The sequence below is a fragment of the Cottoperca gobio genome, chromosome 22 (assembly GCF_900634415.1).
Source record: "Cottoperca gobio chromosome 22, fCotGob3.1, whole genome shotgun sequence".
In the NCBI taxonomy this organism is placed as follows: Eukaryota; Metazoa; Chordata; class Actinopteri; order Perciformes; family Bovichtidae; genus Cottoperca; species Cottoperca gobio.
The window spans coordinates 15,858,583-15,884,301 of NC_041376.1; the positions used below are offsets into that span (position 1 = coordinate 15,858,583).

Consider the following 25,719-nt stretch of genomic DNA (forward strand, 5'->3'; position numbering starts at 1 on the left):
GCATGAAGTGTGTAAAAAAGTTTAACTCAAAAGGTTATGTACAGACAATTTTATTTAACATTTATATAACAAAATACAGCTTCCTTACTTTGTGTTTTGACAAAAAAAAAAAAAGACAGGAAAGAGGGTGGAGAGTATGGCAGTAATCCAACAGAACAGCACTGAGTGGGATTTCACAGAGCGAGGAATCCTGCTCTAGGCAAACACACCAATAGCTGACTCACTCATAAAGACAATCTTGTTAAAAAGAGAACTTTGAGAAGGTTGGGGCTGTGTGTGTGTGTGTGTCGGTGTAGACGTAGACACACACTCCACTTAGCTTGAGTCATTATCAGCTTGCGTTTCATCCAGTAAGCCATCCAAGTGTCCAGATGGTCAGAAAAGCTGCTTCAATGCTCTCCCTCTTTCTCCCTCCCTGCTACACACTCTCCTTTAGAAAAGGGAAAAAAATGTAATGCCAGCGATCGACTGAAGCCAAATACGGCAGGGATACAGATTGGATGTCAGGTGGATTTAACTGCAAGAGGAGCAGCCAAAGAACCGGAAAGCTGAATTCAGATCAGTTAGCGCTCCTGCTCTGGCGATTTCTCATTTTCAGCTTGGATGATATAGAATTCAAATAAGAAATGCAAGTGCTTCCCATCTCTATTATTGTCGTGGGTGAGAAGTGCCAGAAGGCTGACTGCCCAGTGTCTGCTCACCCAGCTTGCCAGTTTAATGTGAATTGGATTGGTGTGCTTTGTTTTTGTTTATGGCAGTCTGAGCATGCAAATATCCCCAAAAGATAATGAAAAGATGCAGCATTATTATCTTTGCATGTCCCTCTGCAAGCCCCTTGCAGGTCTGTTAGAGGCTCTTCTGAGCTGAACCCCACACGGGGGACTGGGACGTGTAGAGAGGGCTAATGGTCAGAGCTAAGGAGACTGGAGGCTTTGTATCGCAGGCATTATCTGCAGTATAAAAGCTGCTGGAGTGGAGACACAAGAGCTCTCTCTCTCTTCTGTTTTCCCTCAGTAGCCGAACTTGTCGTTTAGGTGTGTGCGGCCATCTCCAGTCTGATCTACGAGTGAAGAAAAAAATAGATTTAGCATCAAAAGGATTCACTTTTACAGACCGATTCATGTTCAAATACAAATTCAAAATGGAATAGAATGCGTGAGATGTCCCATAATTGCCCAGTAAAGTAGAGCCTACAATCACCAAACCAATCACAATCCTAGCATGACCCTGAATCTAGCAGCTGTTTCAAAATTGTATTTTTTATTAAAAGCTTATCTTATCATTTTTAAGTGACTTTGATCTGCATTCCTGAGGGAACAATGAAAATGTCTCTGCAATTTCAGCAGCACAAATGGACCATGAAAGCCCGTTTACATCCTCTCACCATGTCCTTTAAAAATCCCCCCACATCCCCTTTTCATTCCTTTGCTCAGTAGGCCAGGGACATACAGCCTGTCAGTGTCAACAAGTGTTTGTCAACATATATAGGAGGCCTAACTCCAACCTGGGTACCTACTTTTTTTCCAATTACAAATATTTAGGTCTAAAGATTGAGGCAGAGGCATTTTTGAAAACGGGGTTTTTCCTCCGGCCCACACAAGCAGTTTAAAATAAATCTCTTTCCAAATGAAAATGCAAAAACACAATTGTAGCGCTGTGGTGGCCTGTGGGCAGGACGGGTCAAACACACACACACAGATCTCTTCCAAAAAGAGCGAGGTCTGATTACGTATCAGTGACCTATAGCGCATTCTGACGCTTTATTCCTCAAAAAAAGTGGAAGAAGAACTGTACATGTTTACCTATTAGTCATTGCTCATAACATCGCCTCATTAGAGATGCCTCACAAAAGGAGACGACGGCGAACATTTCGACATTACAAACCATCTACACTGAAAACTGAGTTTCTGAAAATCTTCACCCTGGAGTTTTACAAAAAGGTCCGTCTGGGTGTGGACGGGTTGCATTAGATTTCCTCGAAACCTTAATAGCATTTCATTTTCATTAATTAATTTTTAAATAATTAATATACAGAACAAGCTTATAGATTCTGCATTTATTAAGGTCACTTTTCATGCCAACGCCACGCGATGCAAATTAATGATTCGCTTCACCGGGAGGAAACCCCGCAGCATGCGCTCCATCTGCACCTTTCGTGTAAATAAGTCGTGCACGAGGCCTCAGACAAAGAACTTATATCTCACGTATCAGAACAAAGAGCAAGAGTTTTGGTTACACTGCTTGATAAGATTGACATTGACCTAAAGACAGGATCAATGGTTCAATAAGTCAGATAGTTTACCTGTAGGAGGCACCCACACACAATAATCAGGGTCGTCCTCTGGATACTGTTCTGAGAGCTGCTTTGGTGGCTGTGAAGACAAATCATGAAGAAATGACACTCTGTGTGTGTGTGTGTGTGTGTGTGTGTGTGTGTGTGTGTGTGTGTGTGTGTGTGTGTGTGTGTGTGTGTGTGTGTGTGCCCACCAAGCTGGGGCCCATCACTGTCTTCTTCTTCACATTCTTTCTGGGGCCGGGCTCTGCTGCTGGCTCCCTGTCGCCTCCTGCTTCTGTGGAGCCGGAGGTAAAGCACATTAGGAGATGCTGCATCAATAGCACTGACGCACAGTAACCAAAAAGGAAGCAATGAAAACACAGCAGCCACAGTTCATTTCAAGTGTGGCATTTGCTTTTGGAATTTGTTGAGGTCAACTCTCAATATGAAGTCTAAAGAGCTGTCACTATCAGTGAAGCAAGACAACATTAGGCTGAAACATCAAAACAAACCCATCAGAGAAATAGCAAAAACATTAGGTGTGGCCAAATCAACTGTTTGGTAAATTCTTAAAAAGAAGGAACACACTGGTGAGCTCAGCAACACCAAAAGATCTTGAAGACCATGGAAGACAACTGTGGTGGATGACAGAAGAATCCTTCTCCTTCACAACAGTTGGCCAGATCAAGAACACTCCAGGAGGTACAGTCGGTGTATCTGTGTCAAAGTCAACTATCAAGAGAAGACTTCACCAGAGTAAATACAGAGGGTTCACCACACCATGTAGACCATTGGTGAGCCTCAAAAACAGGAAGACTAGATTAGAATTTGCTAAAACGCATCTAAAAAAGCCTGTAAAGTTCTGGAACAACATCCTGTGGACAGATGAGACAAAGATCAACTTGATGGGGAGAGAAGAGTATGGAGAAGAGAAGGAACTGCTCATGATCCAAAGCACACCACCTCATCAGTGAAGCATGGTGGTGGTCGTGTTATGGCGTGGGCATGTATGGCTGCCAATGGAGCTGGTTCCCTTGTATTTATTGATGATGTGACTGCTGCAGCAGGATGAACTCTAAAGTGTTTCGGGCGATATTATCTGCTCATATTCAGCCAAATGCTTCAGAACTCATTGGACGGCGCTTCACAGTGCAGATGGACAATGACCCAAAGCACACTGCGAAAGCAACCAAAGAGTTTTTTAAGGCAAAGAAGTGGAATGTTCTGCAATGGCCAAGTCAGTCACCTGACCTGAATTCAATTGAGCATTTCACTTGCTGAAGACAAACTGAAGGGAAACTGCCCAAAGAACAAGCAGGAAGTGAAGACAGCTGCAGTAGAGGCCTGGCAGAGCATCACCAGGGACCAAACCCAGCGTCTGCTGATGTCTATGGGTTGCTGACTTCAGGCTGTTATTGACTGCAAAGGATTTGCAACCAAATATTAAAAGTGACAATTTGATTTATGATTATGTTACTTTGTCCAATTACTTTTGGTCCCTTAAAAAGGGGATACCACATATACAATGTGTTGTAATTCCTCCACCATTCATCTGATTTGGATGTAAATACCCTCAAATTAAAGCTGAAAAGTACTTAAAGTACATATTGATTGTTTAATTTCAAGTCCATTGTGGTCGTGTACGGAGCCAAAATGATGAACATTGTGTCAATGTCCAAATATTTATGGACCTAACTGTATATATTACGCATCTACTGCCACCCAGTGGCCCGCAAGTGATATGAACACACTATGAAGAAAACCAAAATACAGAGGGAATATTTTCCTCCTTCTTAACTTAAAAGAAAAACCTTCTTCCAGTTCTTCAGGCTTTTTACCTTTTGGCTCGTGGGACTTGCGTTTTTGCTGCCTCTCTTGAGACACGGATGCCGCGGACTCTTCAGAGTCAACATTAGTCTCAGTAATAGTTTCACCCTCTTTATCATCATTATCCTCGTGTTCATCTCCTTCTCCCTCCTCCTCTTCCTCTTCTCCACTGGGTGGAAGTTCTTTCATGTTGAAGAGCTCTTTGGGCAGGTCGGGGCGCTTCAGAGGCAACTTCTACAAAAGAGAAGGAAACATCAATAGAGGAAATATACTGAGCAAAGAAGACAGAAAATAAATGTTTTCAGAGGAATGAAAGATGACAAACACCTACCCCTATGGTGCCAGTCTTAAGTTTGAATTTGCTTCCTCCCTTCATGGCCCCGAACAGCGGTAAGGTCTTTTTAGGCTTCTCTGGCTCTGAGCTACCACTGCCACAGCAACACACATTAAAATATCTTTAGAATATTTAAATGTGGCTTAATATATATTGGAATAAAATACTTTGTTCATACGTTTCATCACAGTTAACTCCAGAGAATGTCTCAAACAAGCTATAAAACACACATCTGTACTTAAAGGGATAGTTGGGATGTTTTGAAGTAGGGTATGTGCTATATTTAGAATATTTTCACCGCAGAACACGGATATTTTGTTCTACCGCTGCCTCCATCGGTTGTTTGTTTTTGTTGTTTTGCGATTTTGGTGTTTTAAAGAGTTAGTTCGGATTCACTAAAGTAACAAAATAACGCAAACGAAGTACCTGCAGCGGTAGACGCCTGTGTTCTGAGAAGTAAAATTACAGTTTTTGTCAATGGAGTCTGGTGGCTTTGAAGAGACATAGATAACCACTTCAGTTCCCCATCTGGGCTGTGTGACAGAAAGGTAGAGCAGTGAAAATATTCTAAATATAGCGTACACTTAAACTGATATTTAAAATACCAACAAAACAAAAAAATCAAAGACTAAAATTTGTTTTGCTGACAGCATCCATCTACTGTACAGCCCCACTTCAAAATATACATCATCGAAAAATCAGCACTGTGTCTAACCCCGGCAGTAGTGAGGGCATCTGGGCGGGCCGCGCGAGTTCCACCAGTTTGCGGAGCCTCTGAGCATCTTTGCGTAAGTCGGCTACGTGCACATGAAGCTTCCTGCGCTCCACGGCGTCCATCGCCGCCTCTCTTCGCACTGTCGTCATGAAGGCATCGAGCGGGTCTTCAGTGGAAGAGCCGGAGGAGTCTAAGAGGAGGGAGGAAACACGATGCATTAAAAAAAAAAAAAAAAAAGGTTATTGTGGCATCAGTCCACAGAACAGTGATGACCCAGGCCTTCATGACTCACCTCCTTTACCACTACTGAGCTTTTTCTGAGCCTCTGCCAGCTCCCTCTCCACCTCTGACAGTTTGGACACCTACATGAAAATTAAATACATGAATGTTCTTACAGAAACATACAGTTAGCATTACAGTGCAAGTGCAGTTTAAATCAATACACCTTACAGTATAAAAGTTGTTTCCAAAGCAGCAAGTAAAGTATTGTTTCTATTATTTTCAGTACAAAGAGCAGCTCTGCTAACCCTTCAGGGAGCAGACACAGGTTTATAAGGTGTGTGGCAGAAACAAAGGACAGCCGGGTATTTCATTTATTTTATGTCAGTTGCCGGTCATTCACCAATTTCACTGAAACACGGCAACATTTATTGGCTGGATTACGCTGACATTTGCCACAGACATCTTTAGTCTCCACTGGATGAATTTGACTGACTTGGTTGATCCCCTGAGGTCACTACTTGTCACTACTTTGGTTAATGACCAAAACACCAGCAAAACTAACGACATTCCCATCAGAATTAGATGTATTCTGTGTTTTGTGCCAGTTTGCAAATGTTAGCATGCTAACATTTGCAAACTAAGAAAATGGTAAACATTATCTGCTCCACTTTAGCATGTAATGAATATTATAAGGCAGGGGTCCGGTACCTTTTTGGCTGGGAGAGCCATACTAAACCCGTATGTTATTTATCTCATTTATGAGCATGTTTCAGTGTTGACTACACGGGTGTCAAACTCAAGGCAATTATATCCGGCCCGTGAGAAAATATCATACGTCTATCATAACTGGCCCGCCGGTTTTGGTAATTAAATCAATGCATGGTACAACCACGGGAAAATACATATTCTGAACATTGCGGTGCGATGGCGAGGGAAAGTGCTGAATAGAATTTGAGTTGCGTGAGGAAATCTGTCAGTTTTAGGAAAGCAGGACACCACAGATATCTGGGACGAAAAGTGGCGATGTGAGCTGGCCTTTTTGTGCGACATAACGAAGCATCTCACTGTTAAACCTGCGTGTGATCAAGGACATGTATGATGCCAAGCAGCGCCTGTGGGAGACTCTGATGCAGAAGGAAAATTTGGTCACTACGTGTTTCAAAACACTGACAAACATCTCCACCGCTGTGTTCCCGACTGCGCATTCTGCTGATACACTGAACGCATTTGACGACTTTATAGCTCAGAAATTAACTGACTTTGACTCTGTGGGCGCTGCACAGTTTCCAAGCTTCATCCCACGATGACATATGGGCCATAGGTTCCCAACCCGTTATAAGGCGACGATTAAAGATGTACTGAATCAGTCGTGTGTGTGATAAACGGCAGCAGATTATTTACCAGAGTCTCATAGGTCTCAGGCCGCTCCTCAACCTTTCCCGCCTTTTTCATTCTCCCATGCCTCTTCTTCTCCACAGTGCCAGTTCGATCCAGGAAGTTGTCGTCGTCACTGTCGTAGTAGTCCTCATCTTCCCAGTTCTTCTTCTTGCGCTTACGGGACACTGGAAATAGGATGTTAAAACGGGGGAAAACTATTATTGCAATCCTCAGAACTACAAGCTGTACCTTCTCCAGATAGTGGTTTATAATTCTACTTTCAGACATCCCACTGGAGCCGAGTTCACACCTGCTTCCTGGCGGAGCAGTCCTCTGGCTTCCAGCATTCGACAAGCGTCCAGGCAGCACTGGATGGCTGCTTCCTTCTTCTTCCCCGTGTGGGTCACCTCAGCAACCAGCTGCCGGCCCAGTGCATCGTCCACCGGGAGCCTGACAGAAACATCAATATTTGACTCTATACACACTATCTGGCGGCAAGGAAACATTGTTTTTAAACGCTGTATGAATCCTAAATCAGGGTTTTCACATCACTCACTTTATCCTGCAGAGCCAGCTGCCATGGCTTTGGTCTTCAAACTCAAACTCCAGCTCCTCTCCTAAGATAATGTACGCCAAAGTTAAAATCAATAAATTCAAGAAACAGATGAAGCAGACATCTGTGGATTAACAATATTTCTTCTCACCTTCCCTGTCATAGAAGCCCTGCAAAGCCTTCTTTGGGTCTTTCAGGTAGGCAGCTTCCTGGTCCTCCTGGAACTCTGTTGAAAAAGGGTTTTCCTCGTTCTCGTCTTCCTCTGGAGCAGCCTCCTCACCTGCAGGGTGGATTTAAGGAGACAGATGGAATCAAAAGGAACAAAAGGGATAAACGTGCTTCTTCAGTTACTCCCCTTAAGAGAACACAGCAATATGTCACTACGCAACAACCAGCAGAAAGGCTCACCCATTCCCCACGAACAGCCCGAGTCGTCGTTTGACATTTTGCTCTGGCCCCTCTTGCTTTCGTCTTGCCCGTCTTCCTCCTTCTCGTCATCATCGGACCCGTCTCCCATCATCCTCTTCTCCAGGTCTGCCTTCTGTTTTCGGGCCTTCTCCCTCAGCTCTGTCACTGTTAGCTCAGACTCCTGTTCCTCATCACACTCTGGACCCTGTGGAAGGAGGAAGGGGAAAGAGAACAGCACCAATGAATCATTGCACTCCTTTAAACACAGGGGAGCTACAAATTAGCATTTTAGTCTTCCGACACAACCAGCGCTGCCTCAGGTGACATCACATGAGGCAATGTAACAGATTTCAACTGGAAGTTTAAAATCTTAAAAAGATATTCAACACACTGTATATTATTAACATATACATTAGGGCCAGGTAGTTCATAATGCAAAATGTTTTGAGAAGCTATAACTAGCAATTTGCCTAGCATTTTTTCTTTATGAAAGATTAATGTGAATGTTATTATCGGAACCTTAGGGTTAGAGAATTGGATAGCCATACTGACTGAGTGACCCGTCCCAAAGCTGTCTATGCTAGCTTTAGCATGTTAGTATAATAACTGCGGGTATATCCACATCAGGATTTACCTGCAGGATAAAAAGCCTTGTGCTTCCACCAAACTTTAAGACATGTCCCACACGCAGCCTGATGTAGGTCTTCGGGGGAATCTTGTTCTTGTTCACCACAGTGCCGTGTGTGCTGCCCAGGTCATGGATGTAAAACCCCGTCTCCTCTCCGACAGACTCTCCCTCTCCAGTCTCTCTGCGGTACTGGATGATTGCATGGTACCTGGAGATGGAGGGATGCTCCAAAGAGACGTCACACACAGGTAAACGTCCAACCACGATGTAGCTTTTCCCTGTGAGGGGTACCGTGTCCACTATGGTGCCGTTTTTAAGGATTTCCAGAGCATAGGGGATATCTGGAGCCGTGCCACCCCAAAGCGGCTCTGTATATGGGATAGGTGGGAATGTACCAGATGGGGGTACTTTAACAGGAAACACACTGGGTTTAGCTTCGAGCTTGATTTTGACAGGAGCTACATTCTTGTCGTTACCGCCTTTGTTGTCCTCTTCTTGGCCTTTTTCGGTGGTTTTGTTTTCATCTGCAACATCCGAAGAATCCGCACAAGTGTTGTCTACAAGTTCCTCTTCGTTATTTTCTTTCACATGTGTTGTCTCCGCTGCTGCTGGTTTGGACGGAGCAGCGACATTACTGCGTTTGCTGGTAAAGGAAGGAGCTGCGAAAAGAGCCGGTTTTTTAAAAGTGTCCTCTGTTTCTGGCTCATTTTTGTGTAGTGTTTTCTTTTTAGGTTCTCCTCCATTCTCTTCGGTCAAGCACTCGTCTGTTTCCATTTTAGAGTTCAGTTTTTCATCTGTATTTTCTAAACACACGTCTGTCGGCGGGGAAGCGGCCATGTTTATTTGGTGCGACTGTAAAATGTGCCCGGGTTTTCTAAGCCTCTATAAAAACAAATAAATAATGTGTTCCAAAAATAGGGTTTAAAACAATAATTTAAAAAACGACTACACGGTATTTTAATAGAACTTATAATTTGTATACCAGTAGAAATAAATGGTTTGGTGCGGAACTAAAATCTCGGTCAGCTGTCACCCGAGGTATTTGAAACGAGGACGAAAATGCCTAGTTCCTGTCCAACTTCCTTCAAAGATATTGGTTTCCAATATTAACAGACGTTTCATCCATACCTGTGTAATGTGAGTTGTTGTTGCATTTTTTAATTGTACATAATATATCTAGCTAAACATGCGTAGTACGTACTTAGCTAGCTAGTTGGCTTGTAGCTTCGTCGTTGCTCCTCCATGGATGAGTTGTTTACTGCTCTCTTGTTGTATGCTCATGCTCATGCTCCTGTCAGACACCTGGCATTCTGTGTTGTCTATCCTGCAATCCAGACATAGCTGTTAAACCTTTACTTCAGAGTTTATGCGAATCAATGCAATTTACTTTTATATTCGGCATACATTAAGTACACATAATTGTTTTCCGGTACTTATTTTTTACCATTATAATTGCATATCCTGCTATTCCCAGTGTCTTTTTTACTTCATAAAGCCAGTGCCAATCGGTTGTAATTGTATTTTTCTTTAAAACGAGTTAGAGGTTGGTCAGATGTATGCCGAAATAATCAGAAGACAAGTACGTTGTTATAACAGGTCTTAAAACATTGTCTATGAGTGCAATCACTAGTATATTCCGCGGCTATAGACTAGAATTTCCCGTGAATATGTAAACTTTAGTTGCTTTGTGTCAGTAAAAACTATAGCTGCAGAGATTAATCGATTAGTTGTCACTATTAAATTGATCACCAACTATTTTGATAATCACTTTTAAGACAAAAACAAAAGTCAGAATGATCTGATTCCAGCTTCTTAAACGTGAATATTTTCTGGTTTCTTTAATTTTCTATGACAGTAAACTGAATTAAACAAAGTGATTGATCGAGAAAATAATCAAACTCCTTAATTGCAGCCCTAGCAAAAATATTTTGTGAAAAGCCAAACGGAATCGTAAACTGAATTAAATGAATTTAAGGTGGTGTCTGAATATCCGAATCAATGCTTCCTCTTTTTTATTCTGATGTTGTTTATACCTACTTCATCCATTGTGATATTCACTCAAACTTCTACCTTTCCAGTTTTCGGATTCAATACGAGTTTGGATCTGGCGTGTGTCTTTCCCGCTTTGATCACTCATCATGATGCGTTACTGGGGTGAGATCCCCGGGCCTGCAGGGGCTCCCCCCAGTCGCAGCTCCTTTGACTTGCTCCAGCGTGAGTTCCGCTCAGTGGAGATGCAGGACCCTCCCTTGCACCAGCCCTCCGCCCAGCGTCCGCGGCCCACCACGATGTTGGACATCCCCTCAGAGCCCTGCAGCCTCACCATCCACACAGTGCAGCTGTGTCAGCATACCCGCCGCCTCCGTGGCCTCTTGTCAGCGGCCCAGGGTCAAAGCTCCTCATCCTCTGAGGGTGGCAGCAGGCTGGAAGAGGCTGATACCAACCTGCCCCTGCGTCCTCCCACCCCACCTGTCATACCAGATGATTTGCTACCTGTGGACAGCAAAGCCCCGCGACAGCCCTTCTTGCTTCGCCACAGTGACCCTGAAAGTGACTTCTATAAGTAAGTAAATCTGACTGTATGGCTGAGCCAAGATGCTGCACTCCTGTTGTTATGATTTAAATAACTTCCCTAAAGCATCTGAATTGCAGGCTCAAATTTCACTCAAAGTTTATTTAAATACATTTTTTTTACATATTACTCAACATTTCACTGATATTACCTCAGACATTTAGGGCTGGGAGATGTGTCATCATGTATCTCTTTTCATCTCTTCTGGTTATTTCCATCATAAGGGGTAAAGGTGAGCCTGTCACAGAGCTGAGTTGGCCCTCCTGCAGGCCGCTCCTCTATCAGTCAGTGGCCACCATCTTGGCCCACGCTGGCTTTGAGTTGGCCCAGGAGAGCGTGCTGGAGACCCTGACCGACCTGGTACATGAGCACTACCTGCGCCTCTCCCGCATGTTGCGGGTGGCGGTGGACCGGGAGGCTCGACTAGGAGCGAGTCCCTTTCCCGACGTGGTAGAGCAAGTGTTCCATGAGGTGGGCATTGGCAGCGTGCTGGCCCTGCAGCGCTTCTGGCAAGTGCGGATCAAGGACTATCACAGCTACATGCTGCAGGTGAGGTTAGGAGTGGGTCATAACTGTTTGTAGGGTTGTGCCCATGTTTTTTTCTTACTTTTTATATTGTGGTATCTATATTAATATATGTGGGTTTATTAGGTTATTGTGGCCATTGTTGTATATTAATGTGCAGGACCTTTGTATGGCAACATTACGTTTTTAAAGGATTTATGCATGTGTTGAAGCACCTCGGGTATTTTATTCAATTGATTTGTTAAAGATTAATTTCTGCTTGTTTTATATTATTCACAGTTTCTCATTTGATCTTCCAGAAATTGTATCACATCTCAGTAAATATATATATTGTGACATAAAATTACATATACCGTGAAAAAGGATTGTATCCATATTGCTTACTCATATTTGTTGCATGGTTTTTAAACATCATTTTTTGCAATTTGGTTAACATTTGTATTTCTTTTATTTCTAATCATCATAAAGCAGTGAGCAGAGTAGAATTACATTACAGGTCATTTAGCAGACGCTCTTATCCAGAGCGACTTACAGTGAATCTATGACAGGGGTCACTAACAGGCGGACCGCGGTCCGGACCCAGACGCCAACCTATCCGGACCCGGACCTATAATCAATACATTATTAAGGGATTTTCAATTTTGACGGGGCGCTTCTATTTTAACCGGCGCAGCTTTTCTCGTTTTTACGGCACTTGTTTAGAGGTTTAGGAAACTCACAGACCAATTACATGCGAGTTAAGCCATCTCACGTGATGCTACTCAGTCAATCAAATCTGTGCATTCCAACCGGCAAACATTGCGACTCTGAATAATACAGACAGATGAGAGGCGAGAGGTGCGTGACAGACGGAAAGACGAGCTAGCGATACAGGGAGAGAAGACGGAGAAAGGGAGAGAAACACAGAAGAAGAGACGAGTGAGCGGCAGACAGGGAGAGAAATATAAATACTCATGGCGCTCTCCAAGAAGAGAAAAGTGAACAATGTTTTTTGACAAAACATACACTCAAGTCTGAACTGAGGTCACAGAAAATCTCAGAGCCCAATATGATCAATCCAGCAGGATCCTGACTCCTTTATATTCACTGCCCAACAACCTGTTCATGAATGTTCCCTCAGAGGTGCTTGGAACACAAAGCTATTTTATTTATTTTCTCTTTTATTTTTAAATGCAGCCCGAGAAGAACATTATACATATCTACAGTATTATATATATCTGTTCAATGTTAAGTGACAATAAATATTGTCAAAATGTTTTTAAATTGTACTTTCTTTATTAGATTTAACAGTCAGTTGTTGATGACGTGCAGACGTTGATACAGCTACTAGGCTACTTCAATATATATATAGTTCAATTTTATCTACACGCATTATGATGTTCCGTACCGGACCTCTTTGAATTTTAGTTGAATACCCCTGATCTATGACATAAACCAGCAGCAGAGCGTCTTCATGCTCTCATTGGTTAAATCAAAAAGTCCATTTACAGAAAATAGATTCTCAACAAGTTTAATAATCAATTAATTGTTAAAGTAATTTGTTAAGCAAAAACATCAAACATTCTCTCGTTCAAGCTTCTCCAATATGAGGATTTTCTACTTTTCTCAGTTATTTTTTTATCATTGTTAATTACATTTTTGGGGATTTTGGACTTTGGGTTGCACAAAATGAGACATTTGAAGACACTAACCTCCACTAACTTTGACCTCCTCCACCGGAAGATGCCATCATAGGATCTGGAAAATGATGTTGCACTATGTTCTGACATTTTGTAAAATAAAGAATTAATTTGAAAAAATAGTCTCATTTATAATAATCTCATTTGGCACAGTGCTGTCCAGGGCTTCACCACAACAATGCTGAGTCATCTCTGAAAGCATAAAGAAGTTTGTACGAGTGAGAACTACAGACCATATGGCAACTTGTGTGCAAGCTGCCTGGAAATGAGACAGAAACCTAACTGAGCGATTCACCGTCTTCAGTGCCAACTTCTAAAGATATACAACTGACGAGAGGAAAGCAGAGCTCATCCTCTGTGTCTGTCATTCACTTTGGCAAATCAATTCATTTAGTTTTCACGATGTATTGAATCTAGACTCAACTCTTGCATGTCTTGTATCTAGCTGTCACAGGTAAAATAGGACTCATGAAATATTTTCCTCTTCCAGGTGAGTAAAGATCTGTCGGAGGAGTATGAACGACTGGTGAACCCAGAGAAGGCCCTGGAGGACTCTAAGCCCCCGAGGATCAAGGAGGAGCCCATGAGTGACATCTCCTTCCCTGTCATCGAGGAGCCTGAGGCCGACCTGGCCTCCGGGGACCAAGCTCTGCCCATGGGGGTCCTCGGGGCTCACGGCGAGAGGCTGGCTTCAGGCCTGGATGGTGACCATTCTCCTCACACCTCAGGTGAGACCAGTTAAAGGGACAGTTCACCCAAACATCAAAAATGTGTAGTTTTCCTCTCACCTGTAGTGCTGTGTATCTTGATTGTTTTTGGTGTGAGTTGCAGAGTGTTGGAGATATTGGTTACATGTAGGAACAATTTTTCTTTCTACCAAACTACACCTGCCAACCGTATCGCCACGCTGAAGGAAGCGCGCCTCTGGGCCTGGAGGAGGGGCTCGTGCTCACTCGTTGATGGGTGTAGTTTGGTAGAAAGAAAATAGTTCCTACATGAAACTCCTCACAACGAGGTCTGTGGTTTATCTTGAGTAACCGGGTCGGAATTTTCTAGATTTTTTTCAAATGTATTTTTCTGACATTTTGAGCACCACAATCCAAGTCACATCTAGTTCCATATTATCGGAGAGAAGGCAGACAAATCTTATCTCCAACGCTCAGCAAATCACAACAAAAAATAATCTAGATTGATAAAGAGCACTTCAGGTAAGAGCCACGCACATATTCCCTCTGTCTGCCACTGGATCCAATTTTTGGATTGATTTATACCCCGAGAGAGAAATGTAGTACTTTGCACGTTAAACACATCTTATTTCACTTTAGTGAGTGCAGTGCTTTAACTGACTCATTTGATCACAATGCTCCGGGTTTGATATCAAACGCTTCCTTGCTCTTATCTTTCGCCTTCTAAACAAATACAAAAAATGCAAAGAGCTAAATATTCTTTCCAGAATGAAGCAACAAGGGTTTATTGGAAATATTGCTGAAATTTTGAGAACCACACAATAACATGGGTAGCATCATTCACACTTGGGCAGCTACATGCTCAGGAATCTGACAATACGATAGGTATCATGATACAGGGGTTACGATTCAATATATTATTATAATCTACGATCAGAACCTGCATTTGCATTTATCACAGGCCCTGTAACATCCTACATCATTGCACTACTTTTGTGCAATCCGAGCAAAGGAATTACATTTTGCAAAAATCAGTAAAATAAACATTGTTTTATAAAAAAAGAGCTTGCAAGCTTCTTTAGATAAAAAAAAATAAGATAAAGTAAATAGACTGTTTTTAAGTATGTGTTTTTTTAAACTATTATTTAAAAATCAATACAGTATCACAAAACATAATATAGGCACTGAAGTGTGTTGATATTTTCTTACACCCCTATTTTAATGCAGTGGATTTAATAAATTTTTTGACTGAAAATTGCTTTTGCTGAATTGGTTCTCCTCTCTTATAAGGTGGGGTCGGGGCCAACAACTCCCCACTGTGGCCGCAGGTCAAGATGGAGCCGCAGGATGGCGAGGAGGGCCAGGGTGCTGGCCACCACCACCATCACCATCACCACGCTGTCTTGGGCGGAGATGTCTTCGAGGAGGGGGGGCCCATGTCCACCATGAGCGAGTCAGGTGGAGCCATGGCGTCGTCTCCCGGAGGCGCGACGTCAGAGACAAGCTACGCCTCGCACTCGCCCGACTCTTTGATGAGCACCTCGCCCGTCTTTAACCAAAGACCCAAGAAACGGGCGAAGAAGATGTGAGGCCGTATATGAGAAGTGGACTCTGAACTCACCAGCAAGTCTTCCACAGTCGTCATCCTGCGATGAAAGAAAGCAACAATCTGACAGAACAAACACACGGCAGCTGTTGAGATCATGGCAACTTTACAAACTGACTGAGACATTGTCATGATCGAACTGAGCTGATGTGGGAAACAATTATGTAGTTTATGTTTATGTTTGTATGAGTGTGTATAGTTTCTCTCAAAATAGCTGTTGCCATGGAATATATAATTGAGTTTATTCAAAGAATAAACATCTTTTGAAGTATCACTTTTGTTCATTTGACTTATTGAGTGGTTTTCCGGTTACAATTAGCCTAATGAATTGAAGAACAGGAAAAACTAAGTGATCCCAAAGCAAATAATTTAGTTAAACAGCTTAATAATTGAGCAGGTTTGTTTTCCTAAGCTATCAAGTCTCTGTCTCCTCACTCACCAATTACTGCCTGTGCCATTCATAACGATTAAAAGATGCTCCACCAAAAATGAAAATATTTTTATTTTCCCCCCTTTCATGAAGATGCTGTTGCATATTATGATGTATTTCCAACACCTGTACACATGGCCTAATACACTGGGAGACAAACACTCACACACCTGTCAACCTGAAGCCGCTCTGCTAAATTAGCATCTGTTTCCGTAATGAGGCAAGGCTGTAAATGCACCACCAGAGGCAATTATGGCTTGGTTGTCTGCATCATGAAGGCGACATCAATCCAGTCTTAATGGCAAATTAATTATGGCACGCATAAATCTGCATGCTGAATGAGCAGGCCTGTTTGAATACACGTAATTTTCTTTTGTCTGGGCCTCGTTCATTTTCACAATTAGCCAGGTAATTGTTTATGCCTATGGAAAGAGCTGATGGGGGGGGGGAGGTCATGTATTTATGTAAAATTAGCTTCATTGATACTTAATTTATGGTTTCTGTGCCACACCTTTAAAAAATAAAATAAACGCGTACAAAATCCGTATTCCAGACTTCTTGTTGAAAAGGCTCCACTTGTCGATGCTAATAACAATTAGGTGACATTGTATTATTGTTTTTGCTCTGACATCTCGCCACAGTGTCAACAATGACCGCATCACTCCCAAACAAAGGAATGTGTGTTATTGTTTAAAAAAATTAAATGGAAAAGACGGTGAACAGCTTAAGTTCATTTACAAGTGTGATGTGTGCTGTGAATCTTTCGGTGTATCACGATTCTAAATCATTTCCAGATTCAGAAGGGATTAAAAACAACAACATTTCCCTCTGAACTGTAGTGAAGTAAAGTAAGATATAACGGACACACAAGACACCCCAGGTGAATAGGGTAAACATTTTAACTAGTAGATATCACCATGAATTTTCCCCAGTTGATTACTTACATTAAGATGATTATTTTCTGTATTACAAGTTTTCTGAAATTGTATGTTTAAATATGCAAATAATGCATTATTTTATTAAACATGCTAATTTGCAAACATTTCCAGAACAGGAAGTTGAACATTGGATGAAGCCGGGTTCAACTTTCTTGTTTCATTTTGTTGACATATCAGAGTCAAAAGTTTTTACACGGGGAGTTTTGGATATCTGTTAGTATCATAAATCACAAAAATACTGTCAACAGCCATACAAATAAAAAATTTCTTTTTTTTAGGAATCAGGCCCCTCTGTAACAACCTTCAGAATATATATAAGAAATAAAACTTGAAAGTCTGGTGTATGTAAGAGCAAAAAAAAACAACCTCATTTTAGTAAACTGCCTTTAAGGTATATACAGTAAAATTCCATTACAGGTGAACATTTTAACTAATAGATGAAACCATGAAACCTCCTCAGTTGATTACTTACGTTAACACAATTCTTTTTTTGCAATGTTATGTTTAAATATCCAAATGAGAATGACAACTTTTGGTGAATTTAGGAGAAATCTACAGATGCAAATTGACAAAGTTTGTAAAATAAACACTTAAATGTGTATTTTGGATGTTTTCTTATTACTAGACTGACAAATGTCATGGAATAAAAATAGCCGACTCTTAATTACTGTATTGTAAGTAGATGTACTTAGTTCCTTATTTCCTCCACTGCTAGCAAATTCTTAATTCTGAAGGGAACATTTATTATTTAAAATAGTATATCAACAGTAGGCCCTTTCACGACTGTATCTTCTTTTCAACAGCTGTTGAACAGGCGACACCGCTCAAACCGCTTTAACACAAGTTTTTTTGTGTACTATCAATAAACTCTTAGAAGTAAATCTATTGCCTGAAAATACAGTTGTGACCAGTGGGATTAAATGGGTTAACACACAGCCTTGTTATATTTGTGCTGAGGCAATGTGATCCCTCAGTTTGTCAACACCTGCTGAGGAGCTTTGCGCTGGGGAGAGAAAAGGTGTAATTACAAAAATGTCAAGATGTTTTTTGAGCAGGGTTCTCCGAGAGGGGCCGGAGAAAGAACCCAACCAATGATTAATTACCCTTCCACGTGAAAAGTCATCCATTTAGCAGAAAAATGTAATCTCTCCAGAGTTTGCAAATCAGGATGAGGACAACGTTTTATTTGTATACAATGAGCTTGGATGCTTCTTCAGGGCGATCATTTGTCTGTTTTTGAACAAATTACGTGAAAATTGGAAATGAGTCACTCGGTCTAGAGCAGGGGTGTCAAACATGCGACTTTGCAAAGTGCAAAAATTTGTTGTTTTGATCATAAAATAAAATACTGTTCCTAAATTTCCCTCGGGATCTATCTATCTACTGTAGATACCTGTGACAAAATATGTTGTGCCTTTTGTAGATACACTGTGATCTGTAAATTGTAATGCACATGTGTAAATGATAAACTGAAGCATAATATTGTTGAAATTGCACTTATTTTCTTAAGAAATTTCAGGTTGTTCATAATGTTTTTTAAAAAGATAATTCATTAAATTTGAACATTTTCAGAATGTACTTTTTTGCACTAAAACGAAGGGGAAAATTTGGAGTTGTCGTTATTTATAGGTTATTATGTTATGATTTTACTGGTCCGGCCCACTTGAGATCAAATTGGCCTTTATGTGCCCCTGAACTAAAATGAGTTTGACACCCCTGGTCTAGAGTAATGTCATCAGAGGATTTCTGGGAATCCTATTTATTGCAGTCACGTAAGAGATACAGTACTATGGAGACAAATAATGAGTTATGAGACGGGACGATCATATCAACAGAAAGATGAATTGCCAGACATATGGGATGTGACAGGTACAAAGGGTCCCGTGCTGCACACGCCACTGTTACAGCCACTTCACCCCAGAGAGGAGAGAATCTGTTGCACAGGCGTCAGTCTCAGTCTGAATCAATCAATGGGTGTTTTCTCCTGGGTTAAATGACTAAACATGTAAAAATGAAGCTAGAATTGACGCGGCCTGCAATCCATCCGTCATCTCGTTCATTTTTTATTTAAAAGTATAATTAGGATTTCCAAAATAAACCTACAAGAGTTTATCAAAAAGTGTGAGTCAACTATAAAACATGCAGCAGCTCACTGGAAAATGAAAGTTAACTTTGTCACATGATGGATGCATGAAAGTTAGAACACCAGTGGTGGAATTAATTAAGTACTTTTACTCAAGGACTGCACTCAAGTACAATTCTCAGGTAGTGTAAGTAATGAAGTCGTTTTGTGTACTTGGACTTTAAAAACGTGTTTCACTACACATTGTACCGTTTATATCTACTTGAGTAAAATGTTTTTAAAGTAACAGTGACATTCTACTACTTCCTGCTTGTACTTTAATTGAGTATTTCCATTTTATGGTATTAAAAAATAATACATCTCAGAGGGACATGTACCTTTTTACTCCATTACATGTATGTCAGAACGTGACCCTGAACCTTACTTCCGTAAGGTTCAGGGTCACGTTCTAAACCCTAAACGTCCATGGTTCAATACTTGTATTTCACCTGTTTTCCCATGATAATAAGTTAGTTGTATTTGTTTACCCGAGTTCACAAGTTATTCATGTCATTAGATCAAAATACCTAATGTAGTTTTCCCGAGATAACAGAACAACGTTCACGATTCAAACATTGTATTTCCTCCGTTTTGCTGTGATATGTTAATCGTCTTAGTTTTCTCGAGATCACAAGTTATTTATGTCATTATCATTATCTCCAAACAACAAATGTTGTTTTCCCGAGATAACGAGATACAGCCCCTCGCAAATCTCAAAATAATTGTGTCATTATCTCGAGAAAGTTTTGTTATTTCGAGCTCCCGAGAAAATGATCCTATTACCTCGAGAAAACAACATTTGTTATTTTGAGAAAATAACATAAATAAGGTGTGATTCACTTGTTATAACGGGAAAACAGAGGAAACACAATGTTTGAACTCTGGCTGTTTAGTGCTTCCTCAGAACCTCAACCACTGTATGCCCAAAAGCAAAGCATTTGATTGGTTGAGATCAATGAGGAAGCAGTGCCCAAGGCGAAATAGTTCAGTATCTATGTAGCCCTCTGTAATGCTTTTTCATATGATAGCTTTTATCTTTAGAGGATAAGGCGACTCTGATAATGGAGCCTCTCTACAGCCAAACTATTTTACTGGAAACAATATTGGTCATTTTGAAGTGACAAATGTCTGATTTCTTTAGCGGCACTTCTTTGATCCTCCATTGGAGGGCAGTCTTGTGCAACTCACAAACTGCAGCTGGACTGTGGCCTCTTCTTCTAATGCAGGATTTAGTATTCTCCCAGTTACAGTCCCAGAGACGGGCACTCACCAGCCTTCAGAGTGAGCAATGATTTTATGGCATGAGAATGAGTTGAGTAGTGAAGTTACTAAATAATTACATTTCCTTAACAGAGGGCAGCAATTAGCTTGGTGTTGCTACTGCATGCCTGTTCCCCCTCTAGGAAACCAAGCCTTCAATGTCATGCGAAACCAATGAGCACAGTCGGATTTGTTTCTCATTAAAATAAAAAGTATTTCTGCAGGCTTGTCGATTTTCAGGATTTTCCCCACTCTGATGTCAGTTTTTGATCTTAATATGTATTTCATTTTGGTGAAAGTTGCACCTCAAAATAATTTTTCTTATCCTTAATTGCTTGTCAGACAGTTGTTGAGCTCAGTGTTCTCTCACATCTGCTTTTGCAGCACAAGGCGAGGGTAACCAATTAGGGCACACTGTATACTGTAGCTGGCAGCACATGCACAGAAATAGCGCCACCATTCTCCCCACACCACAATTGATATGCCTGCAGGTTCACATTACACACTGAAAGCACTTTAGATGATGGTATTGATATCGTAGAGAAGCCTTCAACCCCCACCACTATCTACTGTACAGTACAAGCTCTTAGTGTTCATATTCATTAAACTGGCTCTAATTTAAACGTGCCTGATATTGTCTTTGCATGAGTAACAGGGCTGTGTGTGTGTGTGTGTGTGTATGTGTGTGTGTGTGTGTGTGTGTGTGTGTGTGTGCGTGTGTGTGTGTGTGTGTGTGCGTGTGTGTGTGTGTGTGTGAGAATGCAGCTATTGCAAATTCGCAATATTTGTTCACATTTTGGAAAATTCGCACTATTGGAAAGATGACTTATAACTTTAAAAAGAGATGAATATGAAGGAACACTCAGTCTTAAAACATGTGTATCATATCTGTAGGGTCAGATTTGTCTCAGTTGTGATTCAGGGAAGAAAATACGGTTTTACCAAAAAATTATCTACAAATTGTCGCAATTAGGCGCTATCATTTTAACGCATCTTAATTGCCTCCATGAGCTCTGTGTCACAGCCGCTGCCGCCTGCGACTGCTGAATGTGTTGTTAACCCTTTCACCTCACTCAGTATCTGCCATACAGTTTGAAAAGCTCTGGCCTAGACATGAAACTAGCCATTAGCACATGTCCAAAGAATGCAGTAAAATGGCATTCATCACTGCTAATAAAATGCTACAGTATGTCAGTTTGACATGCTGGAACTCTGCAGCGGGCTATTCTTTTATGCGCCAGAATAAACGTGGGTCACTGGGTTGTTAAACCTTCAGCCTCGTGGCCCGTTCCTGGAAAGCGGCTGCGTTGAGTCTGACACTGTCATGAGCCTGCACTGGTTTGTCACACTGCGGTTTGTGAATCTGTGACACTTGATGAGTCCTCAGTGTCAGACTGTTGAGTATATGACACCATCCCATCCCCGTCTGCTATCCTGTGGCACATTCTCCGGAGCTGTCAAAACACAACGGCTGACAGGAAGATGCTGTGGCTCTTTTTTGAAATGCGTAACCGCATTCAATCATGATGGATATTTGTCACCATTCCCTCATAAACGGCTGGATTCAGATATGCGGAGAGGACGTTTGTTTACTTGCTTGCAGGAGATGTTGAAAAGGAAACGAAATGGTCACCTAACCTTTCTGTAAAATGCCCTCAGAGCGCCATTCGAGATAAACTATCAGGTTTACTTCCAATCAAAAGGGCAAAAAGGAAGCACAAGCCAGATACTGTATATTTCTTTTGAAAGTGCAGTTTAATGTTTAATACGGCAACAAGCCACACTGTTCCTCCTCAGACTCCCGCTCCCTCAGTCATTAAATTACTTTTCATATTCAAAGCTATAAATGCCAGTCCAACTTCACAAATTCTTTGGAACATGTGTTATTTTCCTCTTCACTGCTTTTCATGCTTTTCAACCGGTTTTCTTTCATTGCTAATTATAATCACACACACACACACACACACACACTCACGCTGAGAGCTCGGCGCTGTTTCAGTTCACTTTGTCAGGTGTAATAAAGTACGTGGTATAGCTCTTCATGCGCCTCTGTTGTATTTTGTATTGAAGTTGAGTTCTTTATTTCACATCATTATTTCACAAGATAAGAACTTTATTGATCCCACATCGGGGAAATTCACGTGTTACAGCAACTCAAGATCGGGTCACGGGGGGAGCAGCTCCAGTAAGGAACCCACAATCTTCCCTTCTCCGGGCCACATCCTCCAGCTCCGACTGGGGGATCCTGAGGCGTTCCCAGGCCAGTGAGGAGATATAATCTCTCCACCGAGTCATGGGTCTTCCTAGGGGTCTCCTCCCAGCTGGACGTGCCTGGAACGCCTCCCTAGGGAGGCGCCCAGATGGCATCCTTACTAGATGCCCGAACCACCTCAACTGGCTCCTTTCAACGTAAAGGAGCAGCGGCTCTACTCCGAGTCTCTCACGGATGGCTGAGCTTCTCACCCTATCTCTAAGGGAGACGCCAGCCACCCGTCTGAGAAAACCCATTTCGGCCGCTTGTATCCGTGATTTCGTTCTTTCGGTCATGACCCAGCCTTCATGACCATAGGTGAGGGTAGGAACGAAAATCGACCGGTATATTGAGAGCTTTGCCTTCTGGCTCAGCTCTCTTTTCGTCACAACGGTGCGGTAAAGTGACTGTAATACCGCCCCCGCTGCTCCGATTCTCCGGCCAAACAAGACCCCGAGGTACTTGAACTCCTTCACTTGGGGTAATGCCTCATTCCCTACCCGGAGTAGGCAATCCACCGGTTTCCTGCTGTGAGCCATGGCCTCAGATTTAGAGGTGCTGATCCTCATCCCAACCGCTGCACACTGCGAACCGATCCAGTGACTGTTGAAGGTCACAGAGTAAAGAGTTGGTCTGTTGTTCCACGACCAAGACGGAATCCGCATTGTTCCTCTTCAATCAGATGTTCGACTACCGGCCGAACCCTTCTTTCCAGTACCTTGGAGTAGACTTTACCAGGGAGGCTGAGAAGTGTGATATCCCTGTAGTAGGCACACACTCTCTGGTCCCCCTTTTTAAATAGGGGAACCACCACCCCGGTCTGCCAATCCCTAGGCACTGTCCCAGACTTCCATGCAATGTTGATGAGGCGTGTCAACCAAGACAGCCCCTCAACACCCAAAGCCTTCAGCATTTCTGGACGGATCTCATCAACCCCTGCGGCTTTGCCACTGTGGAGTTGTTTGACTACCTCAGTGACTTCCATCAGAGAAATTGACGATGATCCCCCATCAGCTTCCAGCTCTGCCTCTACCATAGAGGGCGTGTTAGTCGGATTCAGGAGTTCCTTAAGACCTTGAGACCACAGCTCATCACCGCAGCTTCAGCAATAGAGGTTTTGAACATCGCCCACTCAGGTTCAATGCCCCCAACCTCCACAGGGATGTCTGAAAAGCTCCGCCGGAGGTGTGAGTTAAAGATCCCCAGGACAGGGGCTTCCTCCAGACGTTCCCAGTTCACCCGCACTACCCGTTTGGGTTTACCAGGTCTGTACAGAGTCTTCCCCCACCCAACTCACCACCAGATGGTGATCAGTTGACAGCTCCGCCCCTCTCTTCACCCGAGTGTCCAAAACATGCGGCCTCAGATCAGATGATACCATTACAAAATCGATCATTGACCTTTGGCCTAGGGTGCTCTGGTACCACGTGCACTTATGAACATCCTTATGTTCGAACATGGTGTTTGTTATGGCCATTCCATGACTAGCACAGAAGTCTAACAACAAACGACCGTTTGGGTTTAGATCAGGGAGGCCCTTCCTCCCAATCACGCCTCTCCAGGTGTCTCCATCGTTTCCCACGTGTGCGTTGAAGTCTCCCAGCAAGACTACGGAGTCCCCTACCGGAGCCCCCTCCAGGGCTCCATTCAGGGTCTCCAAGAAGGCTGAATACTCAGAACTGCGGTTTGGGGCATAGGCACAAACAACAGTCAGAGTTTTCCCCCCCCATAACCCGAAGGCGTAGGGAGGCGACCCTCTCGTCCACCGGGGTAAACTCCAACGTAGCGGCACTCAGCCGGGGGCTAGTGAGTATCCCCACCCCGGCCCGACGCCTCACACCTTGGACAACTCCATGAGAAGAATAGAGTCCAACCCCTATCCAGAATACGGTTCCAGAGCCAAGACTGTGCGTGGAGGTAAGCCCCACCAGATCCAACTGGTAGCGATCCACCTCCCGCACTAGTTCCTGGCTCCTTCCCCCACAGAGAGGTGACGTTCCACGTTTTCCCATGAGTGGTGGGCCCACAGGATGGATGGATGGGAGGCACCACGTAGCTTCTTCGGGCTGTGCCTGACCAGGCTCCGTGGCAAACCCGGCCACCAGGTGCTCGCTGTCGGGCCCTCCCTCTGGGCCTGGCTCCAGACGGGGGCCCCGGGCTTCCTCTGGGCAGGGTCTCTCCTTTCCTTTCCCTTTTTTTCATGAAGTCGTTTTTGAACCATTCTTAGTCTGGCCCCTCGCCTTGCCTTGGGATTTGCCTTGGGAGACCCTACCAGGAGCACTAGGCTCCAGACAACACAGCTCTCAGGTTCATAGGGACACACAAACCTCTCCACCACGATAAGGTGATGGTTCCCAGAGAGGAATAATATATATGTATTAATTAAATCTATTTTTCCTCCACACAAACCTCTACAATGCTTCTTTTATTATTTAAATGAAGATGTTATTAACTATATAAGTTTACTGATGCAATTTATGCAATTGTAAATCTCTGACCTGTTAATGTAGATAATATGAATGCATAATTATTATTTATTTGACAAATTTACATTTTTGTTCCTTTCTTTTAAATAATGTTTGACAGCATTGTAAGATTTATTATTATGTTTTCTGTTAAACTCACTTGTTTTTCTCTATTTTTCTTTTATACTTTTGGAGTCTTAAGGATACTTATAACTTACCATTATATTGAGTAACTTTGTATCTTTCTAACCTTTTTAATGTTATTTTCTGATGATGTTCATGATTTGAATAGGGACCTGCAGCAGTGCTCCCTCTCACACTGTCTCATGCATGGGGTGAGACTGTGATCGATGTCATCTTTGCTAACATCCTTCTCTCAGCCTCCTCTCTAGATTTCATGCAGTGCTCTCTTTGTTTTCACTCTGAACTTGGGCTTCTCCTCCTTTGCAGACAGTTAAATAAAGTGCAACAAATTGTCCGCTATGTGTCTAGTTAACCTTGCCGTCCTTTGTCTCCTTTTTTACAGATGAATCACACTTCAGCACTTTCACTTGTTTCACTGTTGCCTCATATTGCTGAGCCAAACTTGTTCGTTGTCTAGGACTGCTTTCAGGAAAACTTACTGAATTTATATTGTCTGCTTTGTCTTTTTGCTGCACTATTGTCAAGCAGTGAAACAGCGGTGCAGAACGGACTGTGCTGAAAGGAGGGACAGCAGTATAAGACGATGTGCGTTTGTATGTGTGGGCATGTTCAGGGAACATAGAATGGGACATAAGGCTCTGGACAAATAAGTCCCTGACCTTTTGAAAAGTTTACTTAACCCTCATATTGTGCTTGAAAGGT

At 42.5% G+C, this 25,719-nt stretch overlaps 2 protein-coding genes across 3 annotated transcripts; one reads left to right on the forward strand and one right to left on the reverse strand.

Annotated features, from left to right (window-relative positions):
• Positions 1 to 34: 34 nt before the first annotated feature.
• On the reverse strand, positions 35 to 9,205 carry slc4a1ap (solute carrier family 4 member 1 adaptor protein). Its single transcript, XM_029460087.1, has 13 exons — positions 8,346 to 9,205; positions 7,712 to 7,916; positions 7,455 to 7,583; positions 7,307 to 7,367; positions 7,061 to 7,200; positions 6,775 to 6,935; positions 5,444 to 5,513; positions 5,152 to 5,341; positions 4,434 to 4,530; positions 4,114 to 4,336; positions 2,488 to 2,570; positions 2,303 to 2,372; positions 35 to 1,060 (listed from the first exon to the last, which is right to left on the reverse strand). The coding sequence occupies exons 1-13, from the start codon at positions 9,174 to 9,176 to the stop codon at positions 1,011 to 1,013; spliced, it is 2,310 nt and encodes a 769-aa protein (XP_029315947.1). The 5' UTR covers positions 9,177 to 9,205; the 3' UTR covers positions 35 to 1,010.
• Positions 8,474 to 15,681, forward strand: supt7l (SPT7 like, STAGA complex subunit gamma). Of its 2 annotated transcripts, none has more exons than XM_029460089.1 (5): positions 8,474 to 8,587; positions 10,418 to 10,902; positions 11,136 to 11,460; positions 13,606 to 13,843; positions 15,092 to 15,681. In XM_029460089.1, the coding sequence occupies exons 2-5, from the start codon at positions 10,478 to 10,480 to the stop codon at positions 15,388 to 15,390; spliced, it is 1,287 nt and encodes a 428-aa protein (XP_029315949.1). In that variant the 5' UTR covers positions 8,474 to 8,587; positions 10,418 to 10,477; the 3' UTR covers positions 15,391 to 15,681. The 2 variants fall into 2 exon arrangements, with proteins under 2 accessions (XP_029315949.1, XP_029315948.1); XM_029460088.1 differs by lacking the exon at positions 8,474 to 8,587 and adding an exon at positions 9,318 to 9,476.
• The last annotated feature ends 10,038 nt before the right edge of the window (positions 15,682 to 25,719 follow it).

Excerpts from the sequence above, each read along its gene's own strand:
- slc4a1ap (XM_029460087.1), bottom strand. The coding sequence starts at position 9,176 with ATGGCCGCTTCCCCGCCGACAGACGTGTGTTTAGAAAATACAGATGAA. Across the intron at positions 4,531-5,151 it reads ATGCCCTCACTACTGCCGGG|TGGTAGCTCAGAGCCAGAGA; the intron begins GTTAGACACAGT and ends TTGCTGTGGCAG. Across the intron at positions 2,373-2,487 it reads CAGTGATGGGCCCCAGCTTG|CCACCAAAGCAGCTCTCAGA; the intron begins GTGGGCACACAC and ends TTGTCTTCACAG.
- supt7l (XM_029460089.1), top strand. The coding sequence starts at position 10,478 with ATGATGCGTTACTGGGGTGAGATCCCCGGGCCTGCAGGGGCTCCCCCC. Across the intron at positions 10,903-11,135 it reads CCTGAAAGTGACTTCTATAA|GGGTAAAGGTGAGCCTGTCA; the intron begins GTAAGTAAATCT and ends TTCCATCATAAG. Across the intron at positions 13,844-15,091 it reads CCATTCTCCTCACACCTCAG|GTGGGGTCGGGGCCAACAAC; the intron begins GTGAGACCAGTT and ends CTCTCTTATAAG.